Here is an 18,929-nt window from a genome sequence, read left to right as displayed (position 1 = left end):
CTTTTATTCTCCAAGATGTTCTTCTTTTCCATCAGGAATTTTATTGCTCCAGCAGGCATGATTCTTGCCAGCAATCTGTACCCTTCTCCCACACTAGACCACCCCCCAAAACTCCAGCCCAAAATATGTACCATTTTGAACTATAATTTTTTTAAAAGGTGAAAATGTAGATAAGTTTGTGGAAAATTGATCTATTACTCTGCGGTCATAAAAGTCTAGGCTTACAAGGGTGTTGTTCTCTGTTGTTTCAGCCTTATCCCAAGAGGAAGCACAGACACCTCCTTTAGCCCTTCAACACTGCTCCCTGGATCATTTAGAGAATGACTAGGAGTATAGGTCCCAACACATGATTCCTATGTGTATTTGCTATGAATCAAGAAAAAAGGTGCTTCCCAGGTGGCGCTAGTGGTAAAGAATCTGCCTGCCAATGCAGGAGACATAAGAAATGTGGGTTGGATCCCTGGGTCAGGAAGATCCCCTGGAGGAGGGCATGGCAACCCACTCCAGTGCTCTTGCCTTGAGCATCTCATGGACAGAGGAGCTTGGGGGGCTATGGTCCCTAGGATCGCGAAGAGTTGGGCCAGCCAGAAGCAACTTAGCACACACACACACACAGGAAAAAAGATACAATATGGTGTAAACATAAAAGCATTGGAATAGGAGGAGGAGGTCTGAAAGGTAAAAATGTTTGTAATCCCCAGTAGGATCACATGATACGGTGATGGATGGGTGTTATCTTAGTTGGTGCTCTATAACCAGAAAACCACAAATTGGGTGGCTTAAATAACAGACATTAATTACAGTGTTTGAGGCTGGAAAGTCCAAGATCAAGGTGACACAGGAGGGGCCCCAATTTCTGGCTTGTAGATAGCTGCCTTTTTGTATCCTCACATATATGAGAGAGCTGACTCTGGTAATTTAATAGGGGCGAGTGGAATGCAGCCAATAGCACACAGCTGTTATCCTGTTACCAAGCAACCATTAGAAGGAAACCTTTCACCTGGTGGGTGGAAGTTGCCCTTGGCCAATGGTTAGCTGTGTTGTGGTCCTCCCAGAGGAGAGTGTGGTAAGGGGTAAGTGGAGGCCTTCTCCCCAAGCCCCTCCAGGCCTTCCCACCTTGAGCGGGCAGGTAAGCTGGGTGGGCTGGAGGGCACAGACTGGGGGCTGTGTCCTGCAGATCGTGGAGCCCTCACTGCGGCCACCCCTGGCTGGAAGAGTCTCTCTCCCATCACTTCCTCTGCAACCTAAAGGCTGGGGCTGTCTGCATGGGTCCATGGTACACACCCCACCCTGCAACTTTGGGTGGCCTGAGGAGCCTGAGGGCCAGCTGGGTCCTGGGCACCTGGCACGCTCAGTGATGACAGCTGGGCAGGGTCTGGGGACCTGATCCCAAGGGAGCCAGGTGGGCTCTGTCTCATCAGCTGAGCCTGGGCACTAGTGGGGAGATGCAGATTGGATGCTGGTTGAACACTCCAGGTAACCGACCTGGGCAGACACCCCTTTTTCTTAGCCAGGGCCTGGACCTTGGCAGGCGAAAGTAGAGCCTTGAGACCTTGCCCTTTCTTGTCAGAACAGAGAATAACATTTGTTTTGGTGGAGATTTACAGCAACGTGGTGACTGACCATGATCCTACATTAAGAACAAAGGCTCTGACACAATATGTTTGTAATAACCACACCCCATCCCTCACCTTTCTTATAAAAGGGCTTTGCTGACAGCTTTCAGGGAGCTTGGGGTTTAAGCCAAACTCCCTGTTTAAGCCACCTGTTTTCTTGCATGGCCCTGCAACAAACTTTTCTCTTCTCCATACTCCAATGTCTTGGTATTGTTTGGCTTCATTGTGCGTTGGGCATAGGGACTTGTGTTCAGTGACACTATCGCCTTCTTGTAAGACCACTAATTCCATCATGGGGGTTCCACCTTTATGACCTCATCTAAGCCTTCCTTCCCTCTTAAAGAGATGGGAATACCTAAATCCACCTTATCTGTCTCCTGAGAAATCTGTATGCAGGTCAAGAAGCAACAATTATAACCGGACATGGAACATGAACTGGTGCAAAATTGGGAAAAAAGCACATCAAGTCTGTATATTGTCACCCTGCTTATTTAACTTATATGCAGAGTACATCATGCAAAATGCCTGGCTGCATGAAGCACAAGCTGGAATCAAGATTTCCGGGAGAAATATCAACAACTTCAGATATGCAGATGGCACCACCCTAATGGCAGAAAGCGAAGAGGAACTGGAAAGTCTCTTGATGAAGGTGAAAGAGGAGAGTGAAAAGGCTGGCCTAAAACTCAACATTCAAAAAACTAAGATCATGGCATCTGGTCCCATCACTTCATGGCATATAAATGGGGAAACAATGGGAAAATGACAGACTTTATTTTCTTGGGCTTCAAAATCACCATGGACAGTGACTGCAGCCATGAAATTAAAGGATGCTTGCTCCTTGGAAGAAAAGCAATGACAAACCTAGACAGCATATTAAAAATCAGAGACATTACTTTGCCTACAAAGGTCCCTATGGTCAAAGCTATGGTTTTTCCAGTAGTCAAGTACAGATGTGAGAGCTGGATGATAAAATAGGCTGAGTGCCAAAGAATTAATTCTTTTGAACTGTGGTGTTGGAGAAGACTCTTGAGAGTCCCTTGGACAGCAAGTAGATCAAACCAGTCAGTCCTATAGGAAATCAACCCTGAAAATTCATTGGAAGGACTGATGTTGAAGCTAAAACTCCAATACTTTGGCCACCTGATGTGAAGAGCCAACTCACTGGAAAAGACCCCGATGCTGGGAAAGATTGAAGGCAGGGAGAGAAGGGGGCGACAGAGGATGAGATGGTTGGATGGCATCACCGACTCAATGCACATGAGTCTGAGCAAACTCCAGGAGATGCTGATGGACAGGGAAGCCTGGCATGCTGCAGTCTGTGGGGTTGCAAAGAGTCAGACAGGACTGAGTGACTGAACAACAACAAAGCCAAAGGCTCTACCTTCTCATAACATCTCTTTGGGTGCTAGACTTTGAATATATGAATTTTGGTGGTTAGGAATATAAATATGCAGTCCATAACAGGTATCTTAGAAGAGGAAGGTATGGCAAGATGCATATTACTTCTACCAATTTTCTATGCCTTTGTATACCTCTGGATGGCACATTTGTACCAAGCAGTCCTGAGGTCTTAATATTGCCTTATCATGCCACTAGGATGGAGCCCAAATTCCTTAGCCTTGAGTTCAAGGCTCTTAAATGTTCAGTTATAACTAATCTGCCCTGTGTGTTTCCTTAGTTGTTATTGAATTGCCTTTATGTTTACTTATGGCCTAAAATAATTTCACACGTAACTTTTTTTTTTAATGCTACCTTATGTCTATCTTATCTAAAGATCTCAGGCTTCCCTACAGAAACAAATGAATTTCAAGATTTTCTTGTTCCCTGTGAAATGTCTTTTTATCCTAGCCATCACCACCACCAGTATACACCTGTTCACCTAATCACCTCAGCCTCCTTGCCTGTATCTAGGGAGAAAGCAGCTTTTTCCCCAGGAGTCCCTGTCAAATGTCGTAGGTGTCTCCTTAACTGAATTTGGTCACTTGCACATAATTGAGCCAATCACTGAAGGAGATTATACTGTTGAAACTTATAATCAAGTTACATGGCACACCATCCAAGCAAGGAGTAGACTTTTCATTTTTCAATAAACATGGTCCACTTGGTATATGTTTGGTTAGGGCCTCCTGATGAAAGAGAAAGAGGAGAGTGGAAAAGTTGGCTTAAAGCTCAACATTCAGAAAACTAAGATCATGACATCTGGTCCCATCACTTCATAGCAAATCGATGGGGAAACAGTGTCAGACTTTATTTTTTGGACTCCAAAATCACTGCAGATGGTCACTGCAGCTATTAAATTAAAAGATGCTTGCTCCTTAGAAGAAAAGTTATGACCAACCTAGACAGCATATTTAAAAGCAGAGACATTACTTTGCCAACAAAGATCTGTCTAGTCAAAGCTATGGTTTTTCTGGTAGTTGTGTATGGATGTGAGAGTAGGACTATAATAAACTCAATGGACATGAGTGTGAGTAAACTCCAGGAGATGGCGATGGACAGAGAGGCCTGATGTCGTGCAGTCCATGGGGTCGCAAAGAGTCAGACATGACTGAGCAACTGAACTGAACTGAGTAATTCTAAGGTTAGCTATCAAAAAAGTGGAGGAGTGAATGTTAAGGAGGCAGCCACAATCTCCGCCAGAGTAACCACGGATGCTTATTGATGTACTTTTCTACATAACCCTGAAAATCTGGAAATAACTTGAATACTCATTAATAGAAGATTGATTAAATAAACCTGGCATGTTGTACAGTGGAGACAATATATCTATTTATTTATCCAACCACTTACTAAACATATTGAGGGTCTATTACATGCCTAACAATGTATTATCCACTAAAGATACATACAGCAGGGAACAAAACAGTTAAAACCCTGCCTTCACGGTGTATTCATTCTCACTGGGGAAACAACAAATAGAGACTACAGAATATAATGCTAATCAATGCAAATGCCACAGGGAAGGAAAACTGGATCAAAGAATGGACAGATGGAAAACAAAGGTCTGCTTTCAAAGTGTAATTAAAAAAAAAAAAACCATCAAAAGGCTTATGAAAGCATACTACAATTTAAAATAAAAATCCATATTGTAGGGTCAGAAAAGGTATCTCTCACCCAACTATGTTTACAACACACAGAAACCTAATTCACGATTCAATAAAATCCAGAAAGACATGATATTTCATAGCAAAAATAAGGCAATGTACAACAACAAAGAGGTAACCATCTGAGATTAGGAAAAGTTTTTTTGCTTGCTGTGTCTCATTACAGTAACAGATACATTTATTTTACTTATCACTTGCTCTGAAAACTAAGTTGGCTCTCAACTGCCAGCTTCATGGTTAGGACCTTCAATAGCGATGTAAAAGTAATCTTTGCTCTTGAAAGTTTATCTTCTTAATGTAAATGTATTTCATATGGGATAAAAGCAGAGTAAAAGTAAATTTACTCCAAATTGGCACACTCCATTATCTACTGGTTTTCCCATTAACAAGCAAAGAATTTCAAGGGATACTCAAGATTAATTTATCTAAGAATATTTGTTTTAATAAAGTAAATAGAAGCCTCTTTTCCCCTAGAAGTTTAATTCTTTATTTAAATGAAAATGATTGTAATTGTTTTATTTTATGGCAAGTAACTTTAGTTTCAAAATCAAATTTTAAAAGACTTTAAAAAATACATAAGATATTTACTATCTTGGTTATGATTTTAGTCTTCTCTTTAAAAGTCAAGAAAGAATGTCTACCTTGTTGAAAAAAATGCAAAAAAAAAAGTATTTAGTCTCAAAAATACTCATTTAGTCTTAAAAATACTCATTTATTAAAAGTCTAATCACTTTTTAAAATTTATACTCCATCTAAGCTGTGGAAACTTTCTAAACATATTTTTATCATATGATCCAGTGATCACACTCCTTGCTATTCACTCAAAGGAGTTGAAAATGTGTCCCCACACAAAAACCTGCCCATGGATGTATATAGCAGCTTAATTTATAACCACTAAAGCTTGGGAGCAACCAAGATGCCCATCCTATGATGTACGTACTAATATTCCTCCCATTTTATAGATTAGAATACTGAGGCTTAAAGAGGCTGGATGCTTTTATCATGACAAGACAGCTAAAAAGTCCTAAAGCCAGGAATTGAAGCCTGAACTAACTCCTGAGTCTATGCTCTTCACTACTATTAATACATATGGAAATTTTACAAAGCTTTAAGGACTTAACAGCAATATTTGGACATAAAGAGCAAAAGGTGTCCCCCAAAAAATATGGGGATCCTAAGGTTATTGTTATTTAACAAGTGTTTATATAGCCTTACTATTTACCATTAGAACTCACTGTTCTAAGCACTTTATAAATAGAAAATCTGAACAGGCCAATAATGAGTAAAGACATCAAGTCAGTAATCAAAACCTCTCAACACAGAAAACAAGACAGGACCAGTGAGCTTCACTGGAGAATTCTAACATTCAGATAATGAACACCAACCCTTCTCAAACTCCTCCAAAAACTGAAGAAGAGAGAACACTTCCAAACTCATTCTACAAGGCCAGCACTATCCTGATACCCACGCCAAAAACAACACAAGAAAACTATAGACCAATATCCATGATTGAACCCGTTATTAGTTACATATCTCTGGATGGGCAGTCAGAAAGTTAAGGCTAACTTATAAAAAGGAGTGGGGTAACATTAAAAAGAGTAGCAAGTGTCCAACACAAAAACTGAACAGGTAAGGAGATTTATTTTATTCAGATTACTGTAATAAGAGGTATTTGAAGATCAGAGTGTCTCGGCAGAATGATTTTACCTTAAGACTTTTGTAGGGAGATATATACAAGTCACAGCTGGAGAGGTGAACAATTGAGGCTGTTTTACAATCAAGGAATTCTCAGTCAGCTGAACAGGAAGTGTTTATCTCTAGTTGTAGTTAGATTTGTTGTGGCGTGGGGGTAACAGTTGCAAGCTCAGCTAATCATTGATGAGAGACAGATTGGGGAATTGGAGGGTCCATGTCTGGCTGTGTCAGTGGGTTCAGGTGAAAAGGGGAAAGGGCCTGTGATTGACCTTGTCACAGGTGAACAAAGAAGTCATCCAAAGTCCTATGGGAGCCCTGAGAAAGAGTGGGCAGAGTCTCTTCAAACTAACGTGGGGAAGGGTCATTCTTTGTGGTAAGCCAAAACTTTTTCACCCACCACTGTTTTCTGGGAGCACAGGACTCAGGTACAATTCAACACATCAGAGGAAATCTGGAGACTCAGTTTCAAGTCCCAACTTTGCTGCTAACTTCCATGGAGACCACAGCATCCTCATCACTGAAACGGGAAGGGGAGGATGCCTTGTTAAATTTATTTTCATACCCCAATGTTTGAGGAGTCTCTGAGAAGAGAAGAGGGACTCTTGGGAAAACGGAGATGACAAGTGAGGGCAGGGAATAAGGTTCACAGTCACAAAGGGAGGAGAGGACAACAGAGAATGACTATGTCACAGAAAGGGGAGAGGAATGTCAGCAGGTACATCATGACTCCTGAGACCTTTAGGGTCAGAGAAGAGGCACCAGGGGCTGGACTTGTCTGCCCCTTCCTCTTTCACCCACATCAGAGCCAGCTCCCAGCTGTGCCTTATCTAACTGGATTTTGATAAGGGCTGGTTTGAAGATTGTTCTAGCATCCTTGCTCCTTCCATACCCCCACAAAGTAATATTTCTCCCTCAGTTGTTCTTGCCAAGGCTATTTGGACTAAAGATTGAGACAGCTGAGAGCCTTATCTGACTTGTCTGCTGCTGGCGAGATCCCAGACTGTCATGAAGTGCTGTGTCTTCTTCATGCTCATGAGCATGGCTGGTGAGTCTAGGTCTTGTTGCTGCTTAGGGAGTGATGTGGTGATGTGCAGGAGGATGGGGCTTCCCAGGTGGTGTTAGTGATAAAGAACTCACCTGCTAATGCAGGAGACATAACAGACATGGGTTCAAACCCTGGGTTGGGAAGATCCCCTGGAGGAGGGCACTGCAACCCACTCCAGTATTCTTGCCTGGAGAATCCCATGGACAGAGGAGCCTGGTGGGCTATGGTTCATAGGGTCTCAAAGAGTTGGACACGACTGAGGCAACTGAGCATGCATGCATGCACATGGATCAGAGAGGGAAGTAACTGGCCAAAACTGAAGAGAGAGGAGGTGGTGGGCATTTCCTTCGATTTACTATTAATGGAAGTGAAAGGTACCACTCTTGATGCATGGCTCACCCCATCAACGGTCTCTCTAAGCTTCTTCTGCACCTGTGAGCAAGTTAGCATATGTCTTTATAAGTGCCCTGCACTGTCCCAGGACTCCTGGACAGAGAGCAGAAAAGTACACCTTCCCTTTCTCTGGGCAGATGGACTCTGGAGGAGTAAGTGCAGGTTGGGAAGAGGGGTGAATCAGGGGCTGTGAGAGCCTCAGGTCCCTCCCCCAAGCTCTTCCACTCCTTTCAGCACCAAAGTCAGGTAGGATTTAACTTTTTACTTTCATTCCTGGCAAAAGTGAATTTAGAATACTATTTTTAAAGTAGTAATTCTTTTTTACATTTTTATTATACACAGCACTGCCAATCAGGGTTTATGATCAGCCTCAGATATGCCTTTGCGTTAGTTTCACAGAACTTCAGTATACCTCCAACTCAAACAAAGACACGTGTCAGTTTTCTTCGTGTGTAGAGCTGGGGTCGGAGAAGGCAATGGCGACCCACTCCAGTGCTCTTGCCTGGAAAATCCCATGGACAGAGGAGCCTGGTAGGCTGCAGTCCGTGGGGTCGCAGAGTAGGACACGATTGAGCGACTTCACTTTCCCTTTTCACTTTCATGCACTGGAGAAGGAAATGGCAACCCACTCCAGTGTTCTTGCTTGGAGAATCCCAGGGACGGGGGAACCTGGTGGGCTGCCGTCTATGGGGTCACGCAGAGTCGGACAGGACTGAAGCGACTTAGCAGTAGCAGCAGCAGTACAGCTTGGGTGACATGCATGATTTCCCTTAGAAAAATGGGACAGATGAACCTATTTGCAGGGCAGGCATAGAGAGGCAAACACAGAAAAAGGAACTGTGGACACGACAGGAAGGAGAGGGTGGGACGAATTGAGAGCGTAGCATTGGCATACACACACTGCCATGTGTGAATATTAACAGACGGCTGGTGGGAAGCCGCTGTATAGCACAGGGAGCTCAGCTCAGGGCTCTGTGATGACCTGGAGGGGCAGGATGGAGGTGGGAGGGAGGGAAGGTCGAAAGGGAGGGGACGTATGTACTCCTATAGCTGCTTCGAGTTGTTGTACAGCAGAAACTAACATAACACTGTAAGGCAATTATCCTTCAATTAAAATAAAACAGGGAAAAATGGCAACCCACTCCAGTACTCTTGCCTGGAAAATCCCATGCACGGAGGAGCCTGGTAGGCTGCAGTCCATGGGGTCGCTAAGAGTCAGACACGGCTGAGCGACTTCACTTTCACTTTTCACTTTCATGCCTTGGAGAAGGAAATGGCAACCCACTCCAGTGTTCTTGCCTAGAGAATCCCAGGGACAGGGGAGCCTGGTGGGCTGCCGTCTATGGGGTTGCACAGAGTCAGACGCTACTGAGCGACTTAGCAACAGAAGACTATTTAGTTTGAAAACCTTAGGGTGGGAAAACTATCCTGGCCAACTCTCACCTCTTGCCCTCTCTCTCTACCTGTGACCCACTGATTCTTTAGGAGTCATTCTGGCAGCAGATTCCAACACTGAGAAGATGAATGAAGTAGATTTTACTATTCCTTATATGGTCTACCTGCAGTCCTTCCCAGAACCCTGTGTGGGGACACTTATTCACCCACAGTGGGTACTGACCGCTGCTCACTGCCCCTCTCCGTAAGTATTTCTCTGCTCTTGGGAGCCAGGGGGGATCTATTTAAACAAAAGCAGGTCCGATGACAGTATGGAGATTCCTTAAAAAACTAGGAATAAAACTATAATATGACTCAGCAATCCCACTGCTAAAACATACCCTGAGGAAACCAAAATTAAAAAACACACATGTACCCAAATGTTAATTGCAGCATTATTTACAATAGCTAGGACATAGAAGCAACCTAGATGTCCATCAACAAATGAATGAAGAAGCTGTGGTACATATATACAGTGGAATATGACTTAGCCATAAAAAGGAACACGTTTGAGTCAATTCTAATGAGGTGGATGAACCTAGAGCCTATTACACAGAGTAAAGGAAGTCAGAAAGAGAAAAACAAATACCGTATATAAATGGATATTTATTGGATCTAGAAAGACAGTACTGATGAAACTGTTTGCAGGGCAGCAGTGGAGAGGCAGACATAGAGAACAGATTTATGGACACAGGGGTGAGGGGAGGAAGCAGAGTGTGAGACAAATACAGAGAGTAACGTCGAAGCATATACACTACCATATGTAAGATAGATAACAAATGGGAATTTGTTATATGATTCAGGGACCTCAACCCAGTTGAGTTTGGATGAGACATGGGAAATGGGAGGAAGGTTCAAGAAGGAGGGGACATAGGTATACCTGTGGTTGATTCATGTTGATGTATGGCAGAAACCAACACAGTATTAGTAAAACAATTATCCTTCACTTAAAAATAAATAAATAAAATTTAAAAGCAGGTCTTGTGAGGCATTCTAGCAAGTTCTAATGGCATCCCAGGGAATCAGAAGACCCAGGAGGAGAGAGAGTCATCTTCCCAGTGGGGAAAAAGATACACATTTGGGCAGTTTAGGAAGAGATGAAGAGGAAGATGTCAGAAGTCTCTTTCTCATGGAAAATAAATAATAGACATCCATCCAACCTACTTGAGGGCTTCCCTGGTGGCTCAGCTGGTAAAGAATCTGCCTGCAATGCAGGAGACCTGGGTTCAATCCCTGGGTTGGGAAGATCTCCTGGAGAAGGGAATGGCCACCCACTCCAGTATTCTGGCCTGAAGAATTCCATGGACAGAGGAGCCTGGCAGGCTACAGTCCATGGTGTTGCAAAGAGTCGGACACAACTGAATGACTAACACTTTCAACTTTCATCCAACATACTTCTGGAACTTTTACCATATTCCAGGGACTGCTTAATGAACTGAAAAAGCAGCAAGGGAGCAAGATGGTAATTAGTCTTCCCTCATGGAGCTCACATTCTGGTAGAGGAAATACGTCAAAGCAAATAAAAGTTCCAAAATAAAACATTGAAAGGAGTACCACGCTGCAAAATACAGGAATAAAACAAGATACCTACTTTAGTTAGGGTGATCATATCAGGTCTGTTTGAAGAGATGAGACCTACATGAAAAGGAGGATGCAACCAGGTTGAATAAATTCCTGGGGAAATTCCAGGCAGAGGGAAGAGTGTACAGAGAATCTCATGAGTAGGGGTGGGTGTTCACAGGCTGAGGTTGAAGTGTTAGGCAGAAGCCATGTGATACAGGTAAGAGAAGAAGAGTGACGGAGCTCTGTACGAGATGATGCTGTCCTTTACAAACCTGTATCTCTGTTGTGTGTGACAAAGTGTTAGATAATTGGAACCTAGTCACAGTTTCAGGAATGTACAAGGGTCATTTCTAACTCAGAGTTTTCAGCCATCTGGTTGTTCAAGACAGTTCATTCAAACACAGATTGAACCCCTGCTTTGTGTCAGTGAGAAATACAAAGGAAATATAGGCATGAAATATAGTCCATCCACTCCAAGAACTGGCGTTGGAAAATTGGATTTTCTTCTCTCAGCCAGACCTAATGCACAAACTGTCTTTTGGCAGGCAGTGGCTCCTGTGTCTGTTAGATGACTGGACTCCTGGCAATAGAAGTGGGTGGGTTTGAATTTGTCCAGGAAATATCGTAGAAGGTGGTCAGTGGGAGTCCTGTTAGACTGCTAAGAGTCTTTTGAATCAGTAATCAGTGTAGGCAGATTGCAGTAAATACAAAGATATGGGCCCAAAAGGACCTGGAAAGGGCCTAAGACTGTCCAGAAACAGCAGGTACAATATACTTGCTCCAGAGTTGTTTCAGGCAGTGGAGGGCAGGCAAAGACCTCTGGAATAATGGATTCTGGTGCCATATCTGTTACCTATTCATTCAGATTATCCAGGTTGTTGTTGTGATCATTAATATCATCGACGACAACAACTAGATTCCACTGAGTACGTTCTAGGTGGCACATACCATGTCAGATTTTATGTATCTACATTGACTCTAATACAACAATCCTATAAACTATTGTTACTACTATTTTACGGGCCAAGGCAGGTCACTTTGGTTCTCAGGTCTAAGAAATAAAATGAAGATGATTAGATGATTAAAGAAAGTCACCTATGACACTTCTTGTGGTTCTGACATTCTGTAAACCCTGTTTTGTTTTGTTTTGTTTTTTTAATCTCCCTGCCTTCCTTCCTTCCATAGTGTTAAAATCCGATTGGGCATTTATCAACCCAACATCAAAAATAAGCACGAGCAGACCCAGAGTTACTCAATGACTGTGCCCTACCCTGACTTCAACTCAGAATATCTGAGCAATGATCTGATGATGATAAAACTGTCTGAGGCCGCTAAAATCACCACCCAAGTGGGAACCATAGCCATAGCTATGGAACCCTTATCACTTAATGAATCCTGCTTTATCCCAACCTGGACCTGGAGTAAATATAAAAACCGTAAGTGACTCTGTGTTCTTCATCCTGAGAAGGTTTTGGCGCTGGGGTAAATGAGGAGGGATATATCTGAAGCGCTTCTCAGGTGCAGCTCAGTGGTAAAGAATCTGCCTGCGGTGCAGGAGATGCAAGAGACGAGGGTTCAATCCCTGGGTTGGGAAGATCCCTTGGAGGAGGGCATGACAATCCATTCCAGTATTCTTGCCTGGAGAATCCCATGAACAGAGGATCCTGGCAGGTTCATGGGGGTCACAGAGCCGCACATGACTGAGCACACAGCACACACATACATGAAGGATGCAGCTTATACTACCTTACACCACCATTATCCTCCCCTTCATTAACAGAGGATACTGGAACCACCACTTGATATCTGAAATGATAAAGCTGAAGTTATTGCTTATTATAGAAGAGCAATGCTTAGCAGACACCATCTCAATGAGCAGTACAGAGTACTAAGCAGTGCTTATATGGGGTTTGTGGGAAGTTTTCCATTGAGAGTTTGGAGGACTTTCAGAGGCTGAAGAGAGTTGATGTCATCTGTAGAGGCTTGATTACCTGGGTGAGAGTGTTGTTGATTGGTTGGCACTCTGTTGTTTATTGGAGGAGTCTAACATGCTGACTTTAAAGAGTGACACTGACTGATTGGCTTGTTAAAGCCTACTCACTAAGGCAAGTTGTGGCTAGTAATCAGGTTTAAACCTTTCTCCTGTGGTTACAGAACAATTCATATATTCTATAAAAACAAATAAAAAGCAGGAGACTGTTTTGGTCTATCAGTCTGTTTTGTAAAGGTAACCAGTGGGAGCTTTTGCATTCTCAGTGCCAATGAAATTTGGCAACTTCACTTCAATTTAGAAGCAACATTCTAGAGAATCTAAGTGAATATATTTTCTGAACAAATTGAAGCTTTTAAATCTTATTCAAAGTAACTGCTTCACATTTTACAAAGTAATTTACTACATACCACTTGAAAACAAAATAAAACTACAGAAAGTTTCATCACATAGGCTCTGCATGTCATGTCAGAATCACAGCGACAAATCAGTTCTATAAGCTCTCTAGGGCCAGCCTCCCAATATCTACTAAGAATTCATTATTTCAAGTAAGTAGGTTACTTTCACCTAACTTGTTCTAAGTATTTCAATTAGATTTCCAAAAAAGTTAAAACTGAACATAACTCTTCTCATCCTTTTCTGACCTGACACTTCCTGGTCTGATTTGATTTAAAACATTAGATTGGAAATGTATCCAAAATATTCTGCTTTATAAGTAATGCTAGGTTTAACTTGAGAGATTTCTAGTCGACTTTTTGCTTCCTTCCTCCTTATTACTCTCCACCAGAGATTAAAATTATATAATGTGTTGGTTAGACTCCTTATATCCTGAGGTTAACAGTATAGTAAAACTGCAATAAGTAAGATGAGCAATGTTACTTCTTAGGGGAAATTATATATGTATATTTATACATATACATATGTACTTATAAATAATCCACTTATAAATGATCTCACTATAAAAAATGCAGTTTAAAACACATTAAAAATCATTTTCTCCCTTTATGATTAAATGTAAAGATGATGAAATAGGTCCCCAAAAGGAAGGTCTCTTATGGACAACAGCTTTCTGTCTCTCTCTCCTCACAAGCATTAATAATTTTCCTGTGGGTTTTTTAAGCTTTCCAAGTTATGCGCAGTACAGAGAGAATTATAGATCTGATGATATCTGATGTAAGGTTCATGTAATGCTTTGAATCCACTGCTCAGACACAGAAATACTGAAGAAGGGGCTCTAAGAAGGATGGAATGTCTGATACCTACTATAAATATATACAATGTATTCACAAAACAGAGGCTGATCACAAGAGTATATGTGATAAGGAGAGTCACCCTGGACTTCTCTCTTTCCCGCAGTTAGTGACCCTGACATCCTGACTTGGATAAACCAATATACTCGTCCCTACGATGAGTGCCAGAACATGCAAGACGAAAGAACGGCAGCAAACGTTCTGTGTGTGGGGCAGCCTCTAAAGACCCTGTCTGATGCTAAGGTATCTCTGCTACCACCAGACAAGCACACAGCAAGGGGTCCACGGGGAAAGGTGCTTGTAGGAGACCAAACAGGATCCAAGCAGAAGGCCTGCGGTCTTCCTCTGCCTCCTCAGTCTGTGGATTGGTCATCCATACCCCTGAATTCCTTTACTGTGGGAGAGAGTCAGGGGAGAGTCACTTGTCCTTTCTCCTCCTACTTGCACTCAGGTTGGTCAAATTCAAACCTAGAGAGGTGAGACCTGCATGGATGTGAAGAGAGGGTTCTCCCCTCTCAAGAAAAATGATTCCAGTCTGGTAGAAGCTTCTGCTATCACAATGTGCCACTTCTTAGAATAAATCCTTGTTGGATGAGGAACAAAGCAACGCTGACCCCCTGTTCCCTCTCTCTGGCAGGAAGTCTCGGCAGCTCCGGCCATCTGCGGTGGGAGGGTACATGGAATCTTGAGTTGGGCAAAAGGAAGTGTCACCCTTGGAAATGAAGGATTCTTCACAGAAATCAGTTCTTATTCAAGATGGATCATGAGCATCATTGAAAGCTACTGAGGCGTCTCTGGTCCTCCATCCCCTCAGTGCAGTATCTTCATGATTTCCACCCTGGATCTACAACTCTCTTTATTATGTTTCTTGTTCTTGACAAGAATTTATTAAAAAGAAATGACACTAAAACGCTGTGACACTAAAAACTTATTTCTTTATCATATAAACTGTAAACATGATGAGAAATCTAACAACATACCCAACCATTTGTTCATTCAAAAATTGTTGAAATGTCTGCTGTTTGGTAGGTACTGCATATGCCTGGGGCTTTCAGGTGGCTTAGTGGCAAAGAATCTACCTGCAATGGAGGAGGCACAGGAGATGCAGGTTCAGTCCCTGAGTCTGGAAGATCCCCTGGAGGAGAAAATGGCTACCCATTCCAGTATTCTTGCTGGGATAATCCTATGGACAGAAGAGCTTGGAGGACTACAGTCCATGGGATCGTAAAGAGTTGGACATAATTGAGCAACTGAGCATGCATGCATGCACATATGCTAGGGGTACAAGAGTAGATATAATGCAGACTTTGCCATCAATTAGCCAGTTCTATTACCTGGTGATAATTACTACAGTGGAGATGAGCAATAAGTTCCATGAGAATATAGGAAAAAATCAGGGTGTCAGAGGCACAGGAGGTACCACCAAGGGGCCAACAAATTAGAAGAGAGTATTATAGAACTGAGGTATAGTTAGGTAAAAGAAAAGCATAAAAGCCATTATGTTCTGGAAAATACATGTAAATAAGTAATACTGAAAGGTGGAAAATAAATTGTTCATAGACGGGAAAAGAGAATGTGATAGAAAAGTATTATTTATGCAGGTAAGGGTTAGATAGCAAAAGGCCTGACCTGTTTGGTAAAGGAATTTAGATTTTTTTTATCTTGTAGGCATCAGAGGCTTAGTCATTAAAGTCACCATGGTAAATAGAACATCAAATGTCTGAGTTGGGAGATGTAAGAACACAGAGTCTGTAAGCTTTAAACACAGTGACTGTGAGTAGAAACAGAAGGGGCAGAGTCAGGGATCGCCCCTGTTTCTAACTTGAACAAGGTAGATGGTGGTTCTGCTGCTGCTGCTGCTGCTAAGTCACATCAGTCGTGTCCGACTCTGTGCAACCCCATAGACGGCAGCCCACCAGGCTCCCCTGTTCCTGGGATTCTCCAGGCAAGAACGCTAGATGGTAATATAAAGAGAAGTACTGTTTCCATCTGTAATGGATCAGGAGCAAGGTGGGGCATGTTATATTTGAGATCCTTGAAGAAAATAGAGGTGGCCATTTCTAGCAAAGATCTGGATCTCTGATGATAATGAAACAATGAGGCAGTTTCTGTGTTTATAGGCAGTAGGTTCAGACTTAGGTAAAGTTCTGTGCTATTGGGAGGAGCTTTGATCCATGATCATTGCATCACTCACACTGGCATAAAGTAGCAATGTACAGCATACCCAACGCATTGATCAAGACACCTAAAATTACGGCATTGACAAGATGTCAAATGACCCCAAAATAGGGGATCGAGTGATATATGAGAGGCTATGGAGTTACATATGAGAGGCTATGGAGTTACACGGAGAAGGCAATGGCACCCCACTCCAGTACTCTTGCCTGGAAAATCCCATGGACGGAGGAGCCTGATGGGCTGCAGTCCATGGGGTCGCTAAGAGTCGGACACGACTGAGCGACTTCACTTTGACTTTTCACTTTCATGCACTGGAGAAGGAAATGGTAACCTGCCGGGGACCAGCCCCGGCTGATCCAGGGTATTGGAAGGAGAGACGGCGTAGGCGAGGGTCAGGAAACAACTGCTTAATTAAACGTTAATTAAGGATATAAAGAGTAATAGAATGAGGATAGCTCAGTAGGAAAATTCAGTGGAGAAAAGAAGCTGAGTAGCTTTGTTTATGTGGGAGACCAATAAAACTTCAAGACAAGAAGTTTGCACCACTTACGTAGGCCACAGGCGTCCTTCCGTTCTCCCGAAGAAGAGGAGACGCTGAGGCCTCCCCGGTCGGATCTTAGAAGCCCAGGCATAATTAGCAAGCATGGCGGGTTCCGTGCTCCAGATAGAGACTCAGCCAGAATTTGAAAGAGAGAGCGACATGGGGAGACCAAGTTTCGGTGAACAAGGCCCACACTTTATTTTCCAAAGTAGTTTTTATACCTTAAGTTGTGCATAGAGGATAATGGGGGAAGGGGTGGAGTCATGCAAGGACAGCAGTTCCTGGTCCTAATCGAAGCCAGGCTTTCAAACTTATCATATGCAAAAGTTCAGGTGAATTACATCATCTTCTGGCCAGGAGGCCTGTTAACATTTTAAGAAACTTATTTTTCTCTAAAGGTGATTATTCCAAAGTCAGGCACCAGCCTCCAAAAAAGCATTGGACAAAGCTGCATTTTATATTTCTATATACCCATTATATCAATCAATACACCGCCAAGGACACAGTAGGTAAGGAGTATGGAGACTTAGCAGTGAACATTGGCTCAATAAGTGAAAAACCCTTCACCAATACAATTTCTAATCAATCTTTTAACTACTCCAAAGAATCTGTGTTTAGACAGTTTAGAACATCTCCTGCCTCTCACAGTTGGGAGGCTCTGAACAATCACATGTGGCCGGAAAAACCTATTCAGGCAAGCTAGAGGATTTCCAAAGGAGTTTGTAGGTTGAAACACTGTCACACCCAGGAATTATTAACTGGAGCTGTAAGCTAACTCTTTTTTCAGAGAGAGGTAGTGGGGGACAGCCCCCCGTAAAGTCAAAGGTGTAGGTGAAAGCACAAAGCAGAAAGTAGGCAGACTCTGGTTTGGGGGTAGATGCTCGAGAATTTCCAGGGGGACTCCTGAGGCTCAATCCCGCCTTTGCATATGCCGAGCCTCCTTCCTCATGACCTTTGCCATGGGCGGAGTGCCTCACGCTGGCTCCCAGCAGTGATAGAATTCTAGTTGAGCTATTCCAGATCCTGAAAGATGATGCTGTGGAAAGTGCTGCACTCAATATGCAATATGCAATATGCACTCAATATGCAATATGCCGGCTCCCGGCAGTAACCCACTCCGATGTTCTTGCCTGGAGAATCTCAGGGACGGAGGAGCCTGGTGGGCTGCCATCTCTGGGGTCACACAGAGTCAGACACGACTGCAGTGACTTAGCAGCAGCAGCATGGAGTTACATGTAGGAGAGGGACAGCGTGACATGGGATTATCTGTTAAAAAAGGAAAAAGGAACAGAGAGATGAGCAGAGAGACTCACCCCAGAGGAGAAAAAGACTGCAAAGAGTAAAGAGATTTGGAGTTCATCTCATGAGGGACGTGGTGAATCTGTATCTGCAGAGATTGCTGAGGTGGTTTGGTTTTTTTATATTGATACCCTCTGAGTGTGGATGCATTTCTCCTATCAAAGCAAAGCAAAACAAAATAAAACAACAACAAAACAGAAAAAATAAAAGGCTGGGTTATGATGAACACCACAGCTTATCCTGGCACATACAGGAAAACCAAATTCTCAAATTTGGACATTGCTGCTGTTGCTGCTGCTAAGTCACTTCAGTCATGTCCAACTCTGGACACTTTGGACACTAACCCCATTTAATTCAACACCACTTCTTTTTCTTATAATCTTTGGTCCACCTAAACCACAAGCCCCTCTGTTTGCTTGTCTTCTCCAGTGGGCTTGTCTCTAGTTATGCCCTGCTTCCTGTCTCTGACTCACTGACCAGTGCCCCCAGCACTTTTTATTGAATCACATCTCTATTTGTTCCAGAGTTTTTAATAAAATGCTCATCTGATCACTTCTTTTACTTTTTTCTTTTTAAATTGATCTATACTTGATTTGGAAATGGCAACCCACTCCAGTGTTCTTGCCTGGAGAATCCCAGAGACGGGGGAGCCTGGTGGGCTGCCGTCTACCGGATCACACAGAGTCGGACAGGACCGAAGTGACTTAGCAGCAGCAGGATACTTGATTTACTACATTGTGTTAGTTTCAGGCCTACAGCAAAGTGATTCAGTTAACTTCATGTAACTTTCAGTTGGGGCCTTTCCAGGTAGCTCAGTAGTA

At 42.9% G+C, this 18,929-nt stretch overlaps 1 protein-coding gene and 1 long non-coding RNA gene across 4 annotated transcripts; one reads left to right on the top strand and one right to left on the bottom strand.

Moving 5' to 3' along the window:
* The first annotated feature begins 939 nt into the window (after nt 1–939).
* Nucleotides 940–15,000, top strand: LOC129659594 (serine protease 58-like). 3 transcript variants are annotated; one of them, XM_055591157.1, is made up of 6 exons: nt 940–1,073; nt 7,332–7,460; nt 9,339–9,492; nt 12,036–12,286; nt 14,197–14,333; nt 14,728–15,000. In XM_055591157.1, exons 2-6 carry the CDS (start codon nt 7,421–7,423, stop codon nt 14,875–14,877), a joined length of 732 nt encoding a protein of 243 aa, XP_055447132.1. In that variant the 5' UTR covers nt 940–1,073; nt 7,332–7,420; the 3' UTR covers nt 14,878–15,000. The 3 variants fall into 3 exon arrangements, with proteins under 3 accessions (XP_055447132.1, XP_055447131.1, XP_055447130.1); XM_055591156.1 differs by having other exon boundaries at nt 1,017–1,129; XM_055591155.1 differs by lacking the exon at nt 940–1,073 and adding an exon at nt 6,584–6,788.
* On the bottom strand, nt 8,189–17,549 carry LOC129659597 (uncharacterized). Its single transcript, XR_008718143.1, has 3 exons — nt 16,819–17,549; nt 12,597–12,656; nt 8,189–8,622 (listed from the first exon to the last, which is right to left on the bottom strand). It is a non-coding gene; the product is annotated as an uncharacterized LOC129659597 (long non-coding RNA).
* Nucleotides 17,550–18,929: the final 1,380 nt, after the last annotated feature.

The sequence above is a fragment of the Bubalus kerabau genome, chromosome 8 (assembly GCF_029407905.1).
Source record: "Bubalus kerabau isolate K-KA32 ecotype Philippines breed swamp buffalo chromosome 8, PCC_UOA_SB_1v2, whole genome shotgun sequence".
In the NCBI taxonomy this organism is placed as follows: Eukaryota; Metazoa; Chordata; class Mammalia; order Artiodactyla; family Bovidae; genus Bubalus; species Bubalus kerabau.
Note: the sequence above shows the minus strand (reverse complement) of the source record. Positions and strands in the feature narration are given on the sequence as shown.

What these genes read in the sequence shown, in the direction of transcription:
- LOC129659594 (XM_055591157.1), top strand. Translation starts at nt 7,421, where the DNA reads ATGAAGTGCTGTGTCTTCTTCATGCTCATGAGCATGGCTG. An exon ending in CATGCTCATGAGCATGGCTG is followed by an intron (nt 7,461 to 9,338) that starts GTGAGTCTAGGT and finishes CTGATTCTTTAG; the next exon opens with GAGTCATTCTGGCAGCAGAT. An exon ending in CTGGAGTAAATATAAAAACC is followed by an intron (nt 12,287 to 14,196) that starts GTAAGTGACTCT and finishes TCTTTCCCGCAG; the next exon opens with TTAGTGACCCTGACATCCTG.